This window comes from Amblyomma americanum, chromosome 1 (assembly GCF_052857255.1).
Source record: "Amblyomma americanum isolate KBUSLIRL-KWMA chromosome 1, ASM5285725v1, whole genome shotgun sequence".
NCBI classification, from domain to species: domain Eukaryota; kingdom Metazoa; phylum Arthropoda; class Arachnida; order Ixodida; family Ixodidae; genus Amblyomma; species Amblyomma americanum.
This window is the reverse complement of record NC_135497.1, coordinates 67,332,230-67,349,778: the sequence shown is the minus strand read 5'-3', so window position 1 is coordinate 67,349,778 and position 17,549 is coordinate 67,332,230. Positions and strand designations below refer to the sequence as shown.

At 43.5% G+C, this 17,549-nt stretch overlaps 1 protein-coding gene across 1 annotated transcript in view; it reads left to right on the top strand.

Annotated features, from left to right (window-relative positions):
* The first annotated feature begins 258 nt into the window (after nt 1-258).
* The window catches only part of Non2 (upstream activation factor subunit spp27 homolog Non2), a 48,061-nt gene continuing 30,770 nt past the window's right edge, over nt 259-17,549 (top strand). Inside the window, exons 1-4 of the mRNA XM_077645799.1 lie at nt 259-353; nt 476-566; nt 5,837-5,984; nt 12,059-12,148. Coding sequence (XP_077501925.1) covers nt 311-353; nt 476-566; nt 5,837-5,984; nt 12,059-12,148 — 372 coding nt within the window. The 5' untranslated portion in view covers nt 259-310. The remainder of the gene's footprint in view (nt 354-475; nt 567-5,836; nt 5,985-12,058; nt 12,149-17,549) is intronic.

Sequence of the window (17,549 nt, the reverse complement as noted above, 5' to 3'; positions counted from 1 at the left end):
TGTTTTTCGTTATCACCGACGTTTTTTTTTTCGAATCTAAAGCACCAGCAAAGCGTGACGAACAAGTAGTAACATCGTAAATGAAAGAACGAAACCGAAAGTTTGCTAAGCAAAATACATAATGAATATATTTTTGCATCGTAAGGTAAACAAAATAATACACAAGACAAAATGTGCAACCAAAAAGTTCTTTGCGTATATAAGTTTTGTTCTTATTTTGTTACTGCCACTGTTCTGTTGGTAAACAGCATACAAAAGTAGCAGCACAGGTAGCAGCACCTTAGAAGCACGTGTGTTTCGGACTGAAAAGATGGCGGAGGTACCGGTTAGCGAACTTCGAAAGTCGATTTCGGGTAAAAAAAAATGTCTCAGTTTCTACGTGCCCTCTTTTTAGCGCTTGTGATCGGCAGAGGTGCGAAGAGATGGTCTGCCAGATCTCGTGCTAATTTTGCGCGTGCTTGTGATGTGCTTCCAGAGATGCTGGAAGGTGCTGATCTGAGCGCTCTTTCATCGAAGAAAGTCCGGAAGCAGCTAGAAGAGAAGTACGGCATTGATTTCACTGACAGGTGAGCGTTGCGTGCATCATATTGTACTCGCTGTTATGTCAGCTGCTCAGGGCAGTGTGTCGTTAAGCTGCTTTATATAGGCAGTCAAAAATCGCATCTGAGATGCGAGGCTTAGCTGTCGCGTGCCGAAGCATTTCGTGGTGATAGGTGCCGTACGCGATCGCGTTTTCTCCAATTGTCTTCTCCCGGGTTCGAACCCGACCGCGGCGGCTGCGTTTTTATGGAGGAAAAACGCTAAGGCGCCCGTGTGCTGTGCGATGTCAGTGCACGTTAAAGATCCCCAGGTGGTCGAAATTATTCCGGAGCCCTCCACTACGGAACCTATTCTTCCTTTCTTCTTTCACTCCCTCCTTTATCCTTTCACTTACGGCGCGGTTCAGGTGTCCAACGATACATGAGACAGATACTGCGCCATTTCCTTTCCCCAAAAAACCAATTATTATTATTATTGTCTTCTCAAGCTTTTGCTTGCAGTGGCAATGCTGTCACTTGGCGAGTACTGCTCTTACTGCGAAAACTGAACCGTTGCAGGTGGTTATTGATGCCTGTGCGAAAATAAAAAAAACGCCCGCCGAAATGCTGCCCAGCGCGCCGACTCCGAATTGTCACTGGCCTCTGTGCACGTCTGTCGAGTGCCTGTCAACTTGTGAATCACGGGGCTTATACTAGTGCGGCGCTAATTTCAGTTGGCGAAATTAGAACATTAGCGTAACAGCGTTGTTTCGGCTGCGGTCGCGAGCGCGTGGGATTGTAGCTGTGGAGTGATGCCGCTACTGTGCAAGTGTCTGCGGCCTGTCGTGTTCGGCCTCGTACTGTTAAGTTGTCAGCGCCTAGCTTTCTGCCGCTCTTAGCATTTGATCCGCGCTTGGCATCAGCACTAGCGCAGAGTGTCAACCCTCTTTGATCGAGCCTGAGCCCCGCGCGTGAGCCAGGTGCTTGCATTGCGGCGTTCTGGGCTCGTGTGGAACCTTTAGCTTTGTACCTTTTACCGGAACGTGCCGTTCTGCGATTCGTTCTTTCGCACGCCTCGGGAATACTGCGTGCTGCAGAGGGAAATTTGTATATTTATTTTTGAGACGCGGCAAGGTGTTGGGAGGAGCTCGTGCATTCAATGTGTCAACCGTCCATATCATCTCGTTGCGCCTGAGCCTTTGCAGCTTTGTGTGCGTGTGTGTGTGTGTGTGTGTGTTTTTTTTTTACGAATGAAATGTTGGCGTATGCTGCTGTCACGAAATGGACTGTTAAGAGAAAGACTACGATTAAAGGCGACTCGCGCGAGATAACGGCCAGACATGGTTTAGAAGCATTTGAAGAGTCCTTTTTTGGTACTGTGACCAGCACTAATATTTTGGTTTGTTTAGCTGTATTTGTTAATGTTTTTCCACAGCTGCATGATATCGCTTTAAGAAGTGTAGTAATTTTCATTACCTAGTATGCTTAGGAACGTGTGCGTGCTGGGCACACCAGAATTGCAATGGCAAAATTGGCATGTGCTTGAGGTAAAGATAAGAGAGTTTCTGCAGACCCTGTGGCTACTTGCATTTTCCTACTTTAATGCTTCTGGTCAGGCAAGTAGTAAATCCACATATATAAGGCATTGAATAATGGTAATATGTGAGTTGAGCTTGTTTGTGAGGGCTGCTTGCATTTACCTGCCTGGAACATACAAGCAGACATTTTAAATCCAGTTCGACTGGGATTTCATTGAGCATTATTTAAATTAGTGTTGGGCTCTTTGTCCAGATGATGCATGCTTGCAGCTAGGGACAATCCAATATATATAGCTGTTTGGTGCATAAGCACAGGACTTAATGTACCCAGAACATTTACTGTTGTGATTGTTGTTATTTACCACAGGCTTTAATATTTAACAGCTGCTCAGCCCAGTACCCTTTTGGATGGCATGTATAGAATGGGAGCAGTTTTGCAACCAATGTTATTTTCTACCCGGTTCAGGCTCCGTACCGTGTGTGTCATGAGCCAAGTTTGGTCTTGAAAGTGTGCCAGAAGTATGCTCCTGCTTTGTAGGTCTTTGTTGGGCTGTCTCTTTTTTTTCTGTGTAACCTTAGTCTTATGTAAGGGGTGTTTTTTTTTTTATGGTAATAAATTTGTAAATTTTTTATCAGTTTTTATATTTTTGCTGGCAATATCAAGGTTATGTGAGCTATTTTATTGCAGAGTGCAAATTAGTTGCCTGATGAACTTTTTCCTTTCCTTATGTTTACAGAATTCTCACTGTCATTAAAGTAGGCTCGCTTTTTAGTATGTGCTTTGTTTTCTAGTTATTTTTGAGCTCTAGTTAATCCAGTTGTGTGTGCTAATGTCAAACATTACTTAAAATTGGTTGTATGCATTATGTATTGCCTGTGTCAGAGAGGTCTACTAATCAGTGTGGAGGGGAAATACAAAAATGTCTGCGTATTTTGCAATGTCAGTGCATGTTAAAGAACCGCAGGTGTTCTAAATTAAACCGCTGCCCTCCACTATGCGTATCTCATAGCCCGTGTGTCGCTTCTGGGCATTAAGCCTCACAATTTATAATTGAATCTGTGTGGAATCAATGTTAGTATTGCAAGAAAATGTCTCTTGGTTTGGGAAGTGCTAGTTTAAATTTTTTTGTGGAATTATTGATGTTTATTTGTTTGGCATATATATATTGTTGTTCAGTGTTATGCTGATGCCGTTACTGCTATCTGCACTTGTGTAGTTGTCAGTTTGGTGAATAAACCAAACCTGTGTGTTTTGGGGAGACCACATTAGTGAAGATATTAACAAGTGTTGCAAATGCTTCGGGAAGCTTGTGTTAATGTTTCCTGACTGTCGTGAAATTAACAAAAACCTGTAGCAAATGCTTTATTTTTTGGTAAGTCAGTAAGCTCGTAGCCTTATTTACTTACTGCGTATGGACATAGAACAGAAGCTATATGTCTAATGCAACAGCTTCCCGTTCTCAGGGGCGGGCTTGTTGTAAGCATGTGAGAAGAGCACACTTAAGGATGTTATCACCTCGTGCTTATAGCTTCTACCGTAGAGCTCTGAGAGGTGGTCCAGGAGTACATTTGTGCCTCGTTAATACAACTCCCGTTAATACAGATGACTCAAATTATGGACAGTTTTTCTGGGGACCAAACTTTTTCAAGGTATTTATGCCTCGTTAATATGGAAACTCATTGTCCGGACAATGGAGAGTACGAAAATGCACGGAGCCCACTGGGACCCATGTATTTTTTTCCCGTTAATATGGACAGCAATGAGGACAAAATCCCGAGTGCCTTGACTGGATGTTCTGCCCCTTTTATTCTGAGTGCAGAGCATCAACAAAAGGCAGTGTGGAAGTGCAAATGCCATAGTAATGGCCTTTTTTTTATGCGTGCGTGTGTTTGAATGTGTGTGTGTGTGGTTTCATGCTTTATAGTGGCAAGGTGCCCTGGCAATGTGCCTTACCATTTCTCGCATTGCATGAGTGGCTGCGAAAAAATTGTCTATGCACTACATTGAAAACCACATTCAGTAGCTGTCTGTCTGCCAAATGAGTACAGAGTTCTTGGGATGGGAACAGTCGAGTAGGAGATAATCACACCAAGAGGATACCATCATGTGTCTCGTGGACCACTAGGCACTTCAAACGTGCTTCAACCTGCACCACATGATTTTAAAGAGAATGGCAATCAGACTAATACACCTGGACCTTTCAAGATTGCCCGATTTCTTGTTCACTGCCTGCCACTATGCTCTTAAGCAGTCCATAACCGTAAACTTATTTTTTTTTTTCAAAATATTTCCTTTTGTTTTTCTTTATGATCTGTTATTACAGATGACTTTCTTTATCAACACTTTTGCGTGGAACCAAAGTGTCTGCATTAAGGGGGCACGTCTGTATAGTATAAAAGCTCATCTTTGCTTTAAAGACTTGCATGCTTTTTTGTGTGTGTGGATAAGATCTAATAAAGGCTTGTGAAGTTTGTGGTCTTAGCTTCATAATTTTGTCAAACAATTAGCCGGGATCCAGACAGAAGGTTGAATTTTCAACCTGCTTTGGATTTTGTCTATTCATTTTATAAATTTATTTCAGCATTTTGGTAGCCTCATATTTGAGGTCGTTGCAGGAAAGGGGCAGCATATGCAATACAGTTAACAAAGTAGAATGAGTCATGTGCATACATTAAGTCAGAGTTTAACAAGGCAGTACATAAGCATTGAATATTCATTTTACAAATGCTAGAAGCTGACAATACAATAAACAGGTTTTAGTCTCATGTTAGAAGTTTATGCATACAAATGCAAAAACAATGATGCAAGTGCATAAATCTGAAGAATTTTTTGGGCAAGTTGGTTCCTATTTAATGGAACTAGCTGCAATGTGAACAGAAATGTAGACAAAAGAGCACACAATTACAAGGACAGCGGTTACTGTGCCTTTAAGGGTGAGCTGTCGTACAATGCATTCAGACGTGATTATTGCATATTTTTATTGACTGTCTATGCAGTCATCTCTGTTACATTTTTTTGCGGGGGTGTAGGTGACAGCAGTGTTCTTGCTGTGCTGTTTCGTGTACTTACCTTTTTTAGCAATCCTGATATCAAAATACTTCATGACTCTGCAGTGAAAAGGTATATAAAGTTCTTACCTTGAAAAAAGTGACTAATTGCATCACTAATGAACAGATAATTGGGATATAATTGGTAACTGTTGCAAACTAAGTGATAAAATAACTGGTAAATTATTGGCAAGCCCCTGTGTGCAACATTCATAACATCAGTGACCCTTCCTCTTGTATAATCTTGAATATCTCGGTTATCTATACCACTTACAAGGCCAGAAAATTTAATATGAAGCAAGCTTGTGTGCTAGTTTAGGGTCACACGATTTTAACTTTTTTATAGTTGCCAAATGCAGCAGAAAAATGTTCCTTTTCGATCTTACAGTTCTGCCTAGTATACTGTCATGTTGGGAAAAAGTTGACATTGTTTGAGTTACAGCTATGATGGGTAGGAATAAAAGTGAGCCTATTTTTCTAGTGCACCTTCAACTGGTTCATGAAGGTTTTGTTCTGCCTTTTTGGCTATTGTACAGCACTCAGCATTTCCTTTCAATGTTTCTGTGCAATTCTTATGCACGTTAGTGTTACTGAAGCTGCAATGGGCATATGAATTAAAAGGGACAGCATAAAAAATTGTAGATGTCTTTTGCTGCAAAAAATTGGGGTCATGCTACGGATGGCTGCACTGATCTTGGCAGCTATCCTAATGCGTGTGACTTGTTTTGCTAGGAAAAAGGAAATTGACAACCTGGTGATGGAGCTGATTACACCCACTGAGAAAAAAGAGGAGCCCAAGGGCAACGAGGAGCAGAATGGTGCTGGGAGCTCTGCGTCACCTACTGGCAGCTCATCCAGTGAGATGGAAGATGATGATGAGGTAAGTTTTTGCAGTTTCTTTCCTTCCACATGATGGAGATGTGGCATGCATACACATTTGAGCATAAAAATAGTTGAACAGTAAAACGGAATAAACGGGAGCTAGTTAATGAAAGAAATTTGCACACCACAACATAACAGGGAACAGCCAGTATTCTAGTAGATGGTTTGGTTTATGGGGTTTATTGTCCCAAAGTGACAAAAGGCTGTGAGGGACGTCGTAGTGGAGGGCTCCAATTAATTTGACCATTTGTGGTTCTTTAACATGCACTGACATTGCCCAGTACATTGGCCTTTAGCGTTTCACCTCCATTGAACAGCAACTGCCATGGCCGAGATCAAACCTGCGTCTTTCGGGCCAGCAGCCGAGCACTGTAACCTCTGAGCCACCACGGTGCCTTTTCTAGTAGAAAAGATGCAATAAAAGTGTCAGTACACAGGTGGCTGTGGTGCATGGTACATTAGAGGGTCTGCAGCAGTTCTCCCCCCGAGATATTCCCAACAGTGTGTTCTAAATGTTATGTAGTGCAACAAAATGTTTTTATCTCACTTGAAGAGTTCGTGATTACCTTTCCTCTAATAATACATGCTTACTTTGAACAAGAGTAGTCTTTTTCCAAAGATGAGTGAACTTCTGTTGCTTAGAAGCTGTTTGAAATCCCTTTGTTTATAGCTGCCATGTTGCATTTGGTGTATCTCCTGAATTGCAGCCACCTAAGCTTAGAGAGGGACTGAAGTGAAATTCACTTATTACAGCATCTCATACCAGAGTATCTATTTGTGGAAATAGAAAAAACATGCAACTCAGTACCTTCTCGCGTGTGATATGTGTAAAATTGCATCCCATTGGTTCATGCGTTGTTTGTGTATTCATTGCTCTTGCTGATGTTATGGTCATTTTCACATCTTCGTGCATATCTTGCTACTAAATTTTTTTATGAGTAGGTTGTGGTGTCATCTTTATCAAATAGTTTGTTTTGGTCTTGGTGCAAAGTCATATTGTGACGTTGTGAATGACATCACTTGCTCCTTCAACTATATTGGAAGTGAAATTAATATAGGTTGTGTGAAAAGGAAAGGCATAGTAGCTGTGTCTCACGGAAACCTCAAACCATGCCTTGAGGGGAGGGTTCAAAGCAGGAGTGAAAGAAAGCAGGTGGCCATATTGATGACTGACTGTTCTTCTAGAGGGAAAAAATACATTTAAACTTGTACAAAATGCTCTGAAAATGAGCTAGAGGTAGTGAGCATTAAGTTTTGAAGGCTACTGCTGAATACATGAAATTCAGAGTCTCTTTCAGGGTGTTTGACATGCTCATGAGGGTAGCAATTCGGGCATGTCGGTGTTTCATGATGAATACTTTACATATTATCTTCCCATGTTACAAGGGTAAGAGAAAAGATTTGGTGTTGGTGTGGATAAAAAAGTCGGCAAAGACACTTATGACTGCTTACGTGTGAGAAGGCGTAAGCCCACCCGCTCACTTTGTGATTGCAGTCTCCTCGCATTGTGATGCAACCCGATGCCACTTAGCTGGCAATTCTACCTCTGCATGGCTGTATGTAGCTGCCACCGCGATGCCACTGCACCCCTTCTGACCTGTGCGGTAACTTTGTGAAGGCAGTCGCTGCCGTACCGCGGCCCATGCTCCGTATTAGGGTATGACGCGATAGCTAATAGGTTAATGCTCATATGTGCAGAATTATCTCTACTTAACAGTCATATATCCCTGGCAGTCCTCGCACCACTCCTGGCGCAGTGGTGTAGCAGTCAAGCGGTGCGCCACTGCCCTGGGATGGCAGATGCTGCCACCAGTGCGGCTTGTGCGACCCAGGTTGCTCTTCCCGAGCAACCTCGCATGAGCAATCATTAATTTAACCGCCACCTGTCAAGGTTGTATGCAGATGCCACCTTTTATGGATAACATCAAGTGTCAACACGCGCGTGCGCGGCAGCATTACTGTTAACGCGACAGCGTTAAAGGCCCTGTTACCGAAAAAATCCCGCATTGGCATTGTCGGTGTTGTGAGCGTAAAATCACGAGCATGATTCTGGCAGGTGGTTCCCAGTGAGTAACCTACAAGGCAGGTCGGCCACCTACGTCGCGTGACCTTACGGTGTCATCACAACCTGCTCCACCAGATAGTGAGAAAGCTGTCCACTGTGGCAGGTGGCTGTTAATGATTGATCGCTTGGGAAGATCAACCTGGGTTGCAGAAGCCCCACCGCTGGGAGCACCTACCATCGCAGGGCAGTGGCGCATTGCTTAATTGCTGCACCACTGTGCCATGAGGGGTATGAGGACTCCCAGGGGTCTATGAATGTGAAGTAGAGAATGACATTCTGCATATATCGGAATTATCCCATTGCACTATCCCGTCATGCCCTCAAGGCAGAGCTTAAGTGTCCCCTCAATTATTTTTTATTCATTGTACAGTCTCTGTGGCTCCCCTTTTTAAAAATTGAAAAGTAATTTAAGGGAATAGCCTGCTGCTGTGTACAAGTGTATGGGTTCACTTCCATGTCATGGCAGCTGTATATTGAAGGGAGTGAAATGCGAAAAAACTTACTGTTTTAAGATAAAGCACTCCCTTATTTTGCCCTCCACTAAAGTATACAGTTGTGAGCACAGTAAAAGCGAGCACGGGATGCGTGCCATATATCTTGGAGCCCTTCATGCAGTGGCTATGTTTGGAAGTACAATGGAAAAAAGGGTGTGATGTTTCTTGCTAGCGTTCCATTTGTGAATGTCAGGGCTGCTCATATGCGAAAAAATGAAGTATAAACTTTTCAATACCACATGCACACAAAAAACCGTTTATCACTTTGCAAAGCACGTACATTAATGTGACTGTGAAGCTGGTTATTTTTGCTTGCCATCACTATTTTTCAATAAAATATGCCCTTAGTTTTGCCCACAATGAAGGGAGTGCTAGCAACAGATGGCGCTAAAGCCTTCTTTCCACCATATTTTCACGCATCACCACCACATGCCGCCATGTGTTGAGCAAGGGGCTGTTTGGTACATGCTGGTGTTTTTTTTAATGTTTTCTCATTACTACCCCCCTCTTTGCAAAATTTGTGTCTATACTCTGTTTCACACATCAGGTGCAATGCTGTCAAAGCTAGTACTCTTGTTTGCGCTGCCTGCATCCGCGAACAAAAAGTAGTGCGTTCCTTGTGGTCAGTGAAAACTAGTAAATGCTTTGCCTGCAGGTTTATTACATGATACATTTTGCCATGAGATTGAATAAATGCACTCTTATTGCTGACGACATGCTGTCGCTTTCCCGTGCCTTAGACCACTCGGCGACATAACAAACGCAGAGTAATACCCCTCCCTTTATTTTTTCATGCTGACTACTGCCGTACCTTTCTCAGCGTTGCACTTGATGTATGAAACAGAGTATAGTCCAAATCCAAATCCACTTTATTTCCAACCTACAAGTTGGGGAGGCAAAAAACTGTCACAGGCAGCTTGACTGGGCCCTGGGGGCCTACAGGCAGCATCACGCAGTGGACTTTACAGCACAATCAAAATGAATATGAACATGAAGCTTATACCTAGAGCAAATGCAGTGCTTACACTTCCTAAAAAAATTATACAAATAGCAAATGCAGTGTTTACACTTTCTGAAGAGTTATACAATAATTATTCAATGTAATATATTTCATTTCTATACATTTAAAAAACCAATACATGCTAGCACATTATGATGCAAACAGAAGTTAATCAGTTGAAAACCAATCAGTTGTCCGTCGGTCGAGTAGTGGTGTCAGTTCTTGTTGGTCAGTGCCATTAATTTGGATTGCAGTAATATTCATTGCTTCAGCAGAAAATTTCTTAATTCGTGTCTAAATATGTTAAGCGAGGCAGTAAAGTCAATGTGGGTTTAAAGTTAATTATAAAGTGATGGTATGCGGTAGTCAAGAGTGGACCGGCCACAATTATTGTGTTATGCCGCTGAACGAAATGTAGAGAGGAGGTGGGAGAGTGGAGAGGATGAAATGTGAAGGCCAATCACAGAAGGGGATGAGAGGTACGGGAGGAAACGCAGTCGCCTATCAGAATACGTAGAGGGTATGGAGAGGAGGAAACATGGTGGCCAATTACAGAGGGGAGGAGTGGGTGGAGAAGAGGAAAGCGCTGTCCATAGGCTGTATAACATGTCAGTGGCAGCACCCACTCCTGTCTGCCTATGTGTGTGAAGCCGCCACCTTCTGGGCACCCACCAGTAAAAATGCATCTCAAGCCCTCCCGCCTGCAACCCAACCACCCATCCTCCACCAACCTCCACTCTCCACCCACCTCCAACAACCTCCTGACACCTCCCCATACCACCAGCCCATTGTGAAAGTAAACTCAGACACAAACAGGTCATTTAGCTGCTGAAGCTGGGTGCAGGAGATGCAGACTCTAATGCTAACACATACAGCACCGCATGAATCGCATTGATTGTCTGTGACTTTTTATTATTATTATTATTTGCAATATTACCACATAGCTCTGGTGTAGTTTTTGGTATGTAAAAATGCATTTGTGCATTCTTAAGTTGCATTTAAGAGTATGGTATCGTACATAAAGCATCAGTTGATCGCAAACTGTAGTGGAACTGAGGTTATACAGCTTTAAGGAGACAGTGTGAAAAAAGGTGCACCTTTGTGCTTGGCAAAGCATAAATAGCTGTCAGTGACTGACAGCATGGCTTCTTCTGGGAGTGACTTCTTGTACTTGCACTGTTGAGCACCAAATCAAAACAATGAAACCTTGTTAATTCAACCCCCGTTAATTTGGAAACCCAGATACTCATTCGGATTGCCGATGTTGTCCTAGCCAACACCTGTGCAAGTCTATGGCGTCAGAATCTTGTTAATTCGGATGCTGCTGGGCTCGCACTGGTGAATTCTGACGTGCTCCCGACCGGAGGCAGTGTCGTTATGTGAACGACATAACGAGCGGTTGTGCTAATGTCTCTCATCTTGTCAGATATCACGTCGGAGAGGTGCCTGCGCACCTCTTGTGTCAAGCAACGGAAGGTGTAACAGCGTTCACGGTGCGCTGGCGCTGAAAAATTGTACGGTCACATAGTTTTGGTTTTTATTATGAGTCTTGCTCCAGGCCATGGCAACGGTGGCCTGGCCACGCATCAGCCAGCCAAGTACAATTCTTTGCAGTTTCGTATGCTGGCTAGCGCATCACTACTCTTGTCATTTTCTCACTAGAAGGCGAGATGCCTTTTGGTGCGAAAAATTGTAAATTATGGGGTTTGATGTCCTGAAATGGCGCGTGAGCCATAAAGGATGCTGTAATGGAGGGCTAGGATTTTGACCACCTGGGGTTTTTTAACGTGCGTTGACATCGCACAGAACACAGGGGCACCTTTAGCGTTTCACCTCTATTGAAACGCAGCCGCTGTGGCCAGGATTGGACTCGGTTTCTTCGCCTCAGTAGCCGAGCGCTTTAACATTTGAGCCACCGCGGCGGGGTTTTCTCTCGGTTCCGTCCGCTTGAATGTTCCACTCTTTTATTTGGGCGAAACTGCATGCTCGCCACGCGTTGTTTGCTGTTTGTGTGGTGGTGCCTCTTCACACGCGACGGCGCAGCTTGTGAAGAGGCTCCACTGCTACCGCGTTGCACCGTGAAGGAAGCCACGGAGGCCTTTATCAATATTCTGCAGCAGCTCTGCGTTAACAATCCAGAGTGTGCACGCAGTAATGCATTGATGTTAATAAAAAAATGTCATTCCCGTGCAGTTGTCATCTCGAATGCAGACAACCGCCGCCCAGTTTTTGTCTAATTTACTGTGGTGTGAATGCTTTCTGGCAACTTTTTTTTTTTTTTTGGTGTTGGTGCACATTTGTTATTTCTGACCTTCTGATTCTTCGGACGTTATTTTCCACAGCTCCTTGAAGGTCGAATTAATGAGGTTTTACTGTAAAGTCACCATGAGAAAACCTCGCATGTGCCAAAGTCAGGCAACCTCTTTTTTTAATCAACTACCACTCACGAGGTGACCAAACTAGTGCTGCTCACTGTGCACATATCCATGTAATATTGTTCACCTTACTTGCAGGAGCGCAATGATGGTGATGATGAGGAACTTGCCCGCAAGCTACAGGATGAAGAAGTTCGTAGCCGTAGCCGTGCTGTGAAGAAGTCGCGGGTGAGCACCCTGTCGGTGTGTTTAGTGGTGAACATTAGAACGGTGGTGTCTGTGACATGCTACCCTGACGTGCTTCCACTGGGACCCAACTTCACTCGCACGAGGCCTTTCGGGGCCATTGCACATGTGCAGTTGGTGCTTCATGGAAGTGCGCATGCACAGGTAGCTCATCGCTGAACGTGCTGAAATCTAATAGCTGGTGCAAAATGCAGCCATAACATTAAGGAGAGATGGGGAGTTGCACCATGTTTATAAAGGGATGTTTTAAAGCTAAATGGATGCAACCAAAGGCAGAGGAGTCACAGGACATTATTAGCTGAATAATTAATTGAGGTTTTATTGAGAGACAGGCTGCCAGGTACAAGTTTGCCATACACGCACTGTTAACAATGCACATGAGAACACTGTGTTCATATTCAAGAGTTCAGATTTCTTATCCATAAAAAAAAAAAATTGAAAGGGTGTAGCCACACCAGAATTCCTGTGTTTCTCTACCTGTCCTCTGGGATTTTGCATGCCTTTCATATTTTTCCATTGCCTTAATTAAATTGAAACCTCATTCAAATACATTGCACAGCGCACCTGCAGCTGTGAAGTGCCAGGTGACCCTCTTCACCAGTGGTAATCTTATGTGCTCATGCATTCTGTCACTTTTAATGAAGATGTCTTTTTTGCAAATTGGTAACCCCCCTGCTGTAACGCCTTCGGGCAATGCGGGGTAATTATTGAATAAAGAATAAGAATAAAGAATATAGCTTTTTTGACTTGTGTGAACTTTTCCACCAGCCACTTCTGGGTTGCTTTTCTCTGGATTCAGTATTCTGTGCTGCAGATTTTTTTTTTCCCTCTTGTAATGAAAGCTGTGAGAAAAGTTGGTTTATTGGCAACCATTCTATTTTTTTCTTCAGTCGTTAGTCCAGACAATAGCCTTTGTGCTCCTGTTTCATGTTGCGCCAACTGGCCCGCCATTCAGCCTTTATAATGGTAGCAGCAGCGCAGTGGGTACTTCGAGCTTCAGTGCATTGTAAATTGTAAGAAATAAGTGAAGTGGATTGTCAGGTTTCTAAAAGAACTTGTGGGTTGGTATCTTCGGTGTCATAGGGTGTCTGCAGCAGTGGGCATCACAATGTCACCGACATTACTGAGCTGGAGACCTGGGTTCGAACCCAGCAGCAGTGGCTCTACATTTTTGTGTAGGCAAAATGCAAAAGGCATCAGTGTGGCGTGCAGAACCCCAAGTTGACTAAATCATTCCGAAGCCCTCTACTATGGCATCCCTCATAGCCCACGTGTCGCTTTGGGACGTTAACACGCAGCAGTTAACAATTTTTTGTAATTTCTGAACTAGCTATTCAAAATATTGGGATCACAAGTTGCTGCAGTTTCAGTATGTTCTGGGCACTTAAAGAATTCGTGCTCATTGAAGGAGCCATCCCTTAAAGAAAAAGAAACTGTATTGCAGGCTTCAAAATGTATTTTATATAAAAACTTAGTAGATAATTATTGCTTGTACTTACTGAAAACAATGTTCCACACATTAAAAATGATTCCAGCAGTGCAGCACAAATACTTGAAAGTGCCTCTGGTGAAGGTGTGGCATGGTATATTGGCAGTATACAGTACACTTTCGAAAATTCACTCTGAAAATTCTTACTTTCGGTTAATCCAAAAAAATTTCAAAATTTTTTGTTGGCTGGTGCTGGTTATATTTTCAATGTATTCTCTACTGCCTTAATTCGTACTGCGATTTGTTTTAATTCGACAAAAGACAAAGTTTGAAACATTCTGTCTTGCTCCTACGCTCCCGGCGTGCGAAAGAGCAACAACTGAGGTTGGATAGGTCAGGTTTCCGGTGTTGCGTGAGCTGAAAATTCGTCGCCTCCAAACAGTTTACTCATACACTGTCCTAGGGAGGGTCATGCCGATCGAAGTTGCCCTGTCACTGCATAGTTTAGTTTTCTGAGCTTTGCTACCAGCCCACAACGATTTAAGCTGTTGACCGCGCTTCAGCGAGCCAAGCCCACTTGCATGCTGGTTCGGCTGCTAACTGGCGTGTCGCTGTGTCTTTTTTTCTTTCTTTTTAGTTTGTATCTTGTCTTTCGGGCACAAATGTTCGTTCCCCTAATTTTCTTTTCATCAATGTGGTGCATCGATAATGCGTGCTCACCATGAGCTGCTTGTTGTGTGGTGAAGCCTTCTTACGTAGATGCTGCTGCTTGTAAGGAGGCTGGTATATTCCCAACAGCGGGCATGCGGTACACCATGGCGGAATTAAGAAAAATGACCCCATCGCCGTGCAGTTCTCTCTTAAAAGCAGACGGTCATTGCCTATTTTTTTTATCAGTTAAATTAGTTACGATGCGAAACTGTTCCTGAAAGTTTTTTTCTTTCGGACCATTTTTCATTTCCTTGGGGTCTTAATTAATGTGGTTTTACTCTATTGGGAAACCAACCCATTATTGATAACTTTTTATCAATCACACTTGAGTACAGTAAAATCTTGTTACTACGAACCTCACATTAACAAATTTTTCATATTTATGAACTTTTTCAAAATCCCCGCCAAAATGTCTATTTTCAGTGTAAAACTATTTCACTACTACGAATTTCAAAATACTGAACATTTCAGAATAACAAGCATAACTTAATTGCCCACCTATTATAAATGCGCCTCATTATTACGAACTTACCCCGAAGAAGTGAGCCAACTGCCCGTGAGGGACACGCTAGCTCTGCTGATCGATATGGGCAGTCATCCGATACAATCCAGTCCAATCCAATATACATGAAAGTGGGGGGAGACCTTTACTACAGTGAACTATAATATTGGGTGGGTAGTGTGCTCACTCTGCGGCGGCTCAATGGGGAGGGGTGGCCTCGCGAATGTCGACAGACTTCTTTCTGCTTCGTGGCGCCGACACGAGGTGGCTCCACAGTAGACTTCATGGTAGGATTTGCCATCCATGTCGTTGCGCTGTTGTTGTAAATTAAATTGGTTTTTTGGGGAAAGGAAATGGTGCAGTAACTGTCTCACATTTCGGCAGACACCTGTAAAAGGGGAAGGTTAAAGGAGGGACTGAAAGAAGAAAGGAAGAAAGAGGTGCCGTAGTGGAGGGCTGTAGTGGAGGGCTTCGGAATGATTTCGACCACCTGGGGATCTTTAACGTGCACTGACATCGCACAGCACATGGGCGCCATTTTCATTTTGCCTCCATCGAAACGTGGCCGCCACGGTCGGGTTCGAACCCGGGTACTCCGGATCAGAAGCCGAGCACCCTAACCACTGAGCCACAACGGCAGGTCTTGTTGATCCGTTGTGCTGTTTTGCGCTGGTTTGTGCGCTTCTCGGAGTCACTTCACGTTTTTGTTCACGTATGGTGACGTTCACGTATTAAGACATTTTTAACATTCCTTGACAATTGGCAGAGGCTTGTAAAAAGCAGTCGTGGTTTTCTGAGCGCCTCAACAGCCGCTGTTCTTCATTTGACTTTTTTCAGCAGACTTCAACTGTTGGCATACCTGAACGAAAAGCTGAAGTACAGATATCTGATAACTTCAAAGCTTAGCCAAGATCCTCTTGAGAATCTGTTCGGAATCATAAGGCAGTCTTCAGGATGTGACCAGCACCATGCACTGACCAAATTTTTAATGCTAGGCAATCATCCTGAGACAGTGCTAGATTCTCTGCTAGACTTTGAAGACGTGATGGAGCATGCCCAGATAAGCAGCCTTCAGTGTGAAGGCCTTCCATCAAGAACAGAATTCAGCTTGTATGCCAGTGCATGACCACGATGAGCACATTGCTAAAAGTGATTGTAGACTTTTTTTCTACCTTGCAGGGTGTGTGGCACGTAAGTGTGTATTGAAGACAAATTACCGAATGTGCGTAACCTTGCTTACAATGCAGTCTTCAGATGAAAACTTTTTCCTTGCGAGGCTGACAAAATACCGTGACCATGGAGTACTGTGCTGTACCCATCGGTGCAGCTTTATGGCTTTGTGTTGAAACTTTAAAACTTCTTCACAGAATGGTTTAGCTGGAATGAATTGCATTTTGAAAGTATTCTTGATGTGTTGGAAGTATGTAGTTAGAAGTAGACTGCAGAAAGAAGTTGGTTGCCCCGTTCACACAGAAGACCTTCCTGAAGAAGTAATACGGTTTTACTTAATAACTAGACTGCACTTCAATGTCAGAGGAGTCATTCAAAAAAAAGGGGAGAAAAACGCAAACAGGCGAAGCACCTTAAACTGAGCCGTTGCTCTGATGTGCTAGAACAAGTTGAAAGAAAAAGAGACGAAGTGAGGAAATGAGCGAGCATATATATGCAGTGGTGACAAATATGCCTCATTTGTTTCTAACAGCAGTGGCTGCATGGCTGCCTAAATAAATAAGAAGTCACTGTTACTGTTGTGTCTAAATGGCTGTGCATCTCGGCTCCTTGCGAATTAAAATAATTGTTGCCGCCGTCACTCTTTTAATTCTGCGTTTGTCCTTGAAATGAATCAAATGCCGCTACACCACATGCTACTACTATTGACATTAAGTATTAAGTAAAACCTCGTTACTACGAACATCAGATTAACGAAATTTTCAGATTTACGAATTTTTTTAAAATCCCCGCCAGAATGCCTATATTTTAAATGTAAAAAACTTTCAGTACTACGAATTTCAAATTACCGAATATTTCAGAATAACGTATGTAATTTAATCTCGCAATCATCGCAAGACGCTTCGTTATTGCGAAGTTCCGTCAAAGTTTCGTACCAAATCCCTGAAGCTGACGCCTATCATCATCCGAAGCAGTAGTTATGCGCTGGGGAACTTGTTGCAACGGATACAGCCTCAGCGGCATCGGCATCAACGCTAGTGTCGCGTTGAATGAATATAGGCTAGGCGGCGCAAGCTGCCGCCCGATACAAAGGGTAAGGCCATTATCATCCATCCAGCGTGTGGTCGCATACTGCGCCGTAGTCTTAAGCCTATTCAGCGCAGTGTCACCACGTCGACAGCGAACGGTAGGATCTGCAAAGTTATCGGCGCTGTGATTGTGTTGTGCATTAGCTTTGCTGACAGTGAGTTCTCCTGGCTCCCGCGTTAAAAAGAAGCAACGCCAGTTTTCGCTTAAAGAAAAAGCGGACATTCTGTTGAAGCTGAATGCTGGAAAAAAGCAAGTGAACTTGTGCAGGGAGCTTGACATCACACAGTCAACAAATGCAACTATGCTCAAAGATCGGGACAAGATAATAAAACTACATCCAGAGTCGCTCTCTCAGAAAACGTCTGCGGCTGGGCCACTACCGTGGACAGCGACTTTCGAATTATGTGGACAGCGACAGCGTGGCGGCTACATGCGCGGAGCTCACCACCGAAGACATCGTGAATCAAGTGCGTGAGCAAGAA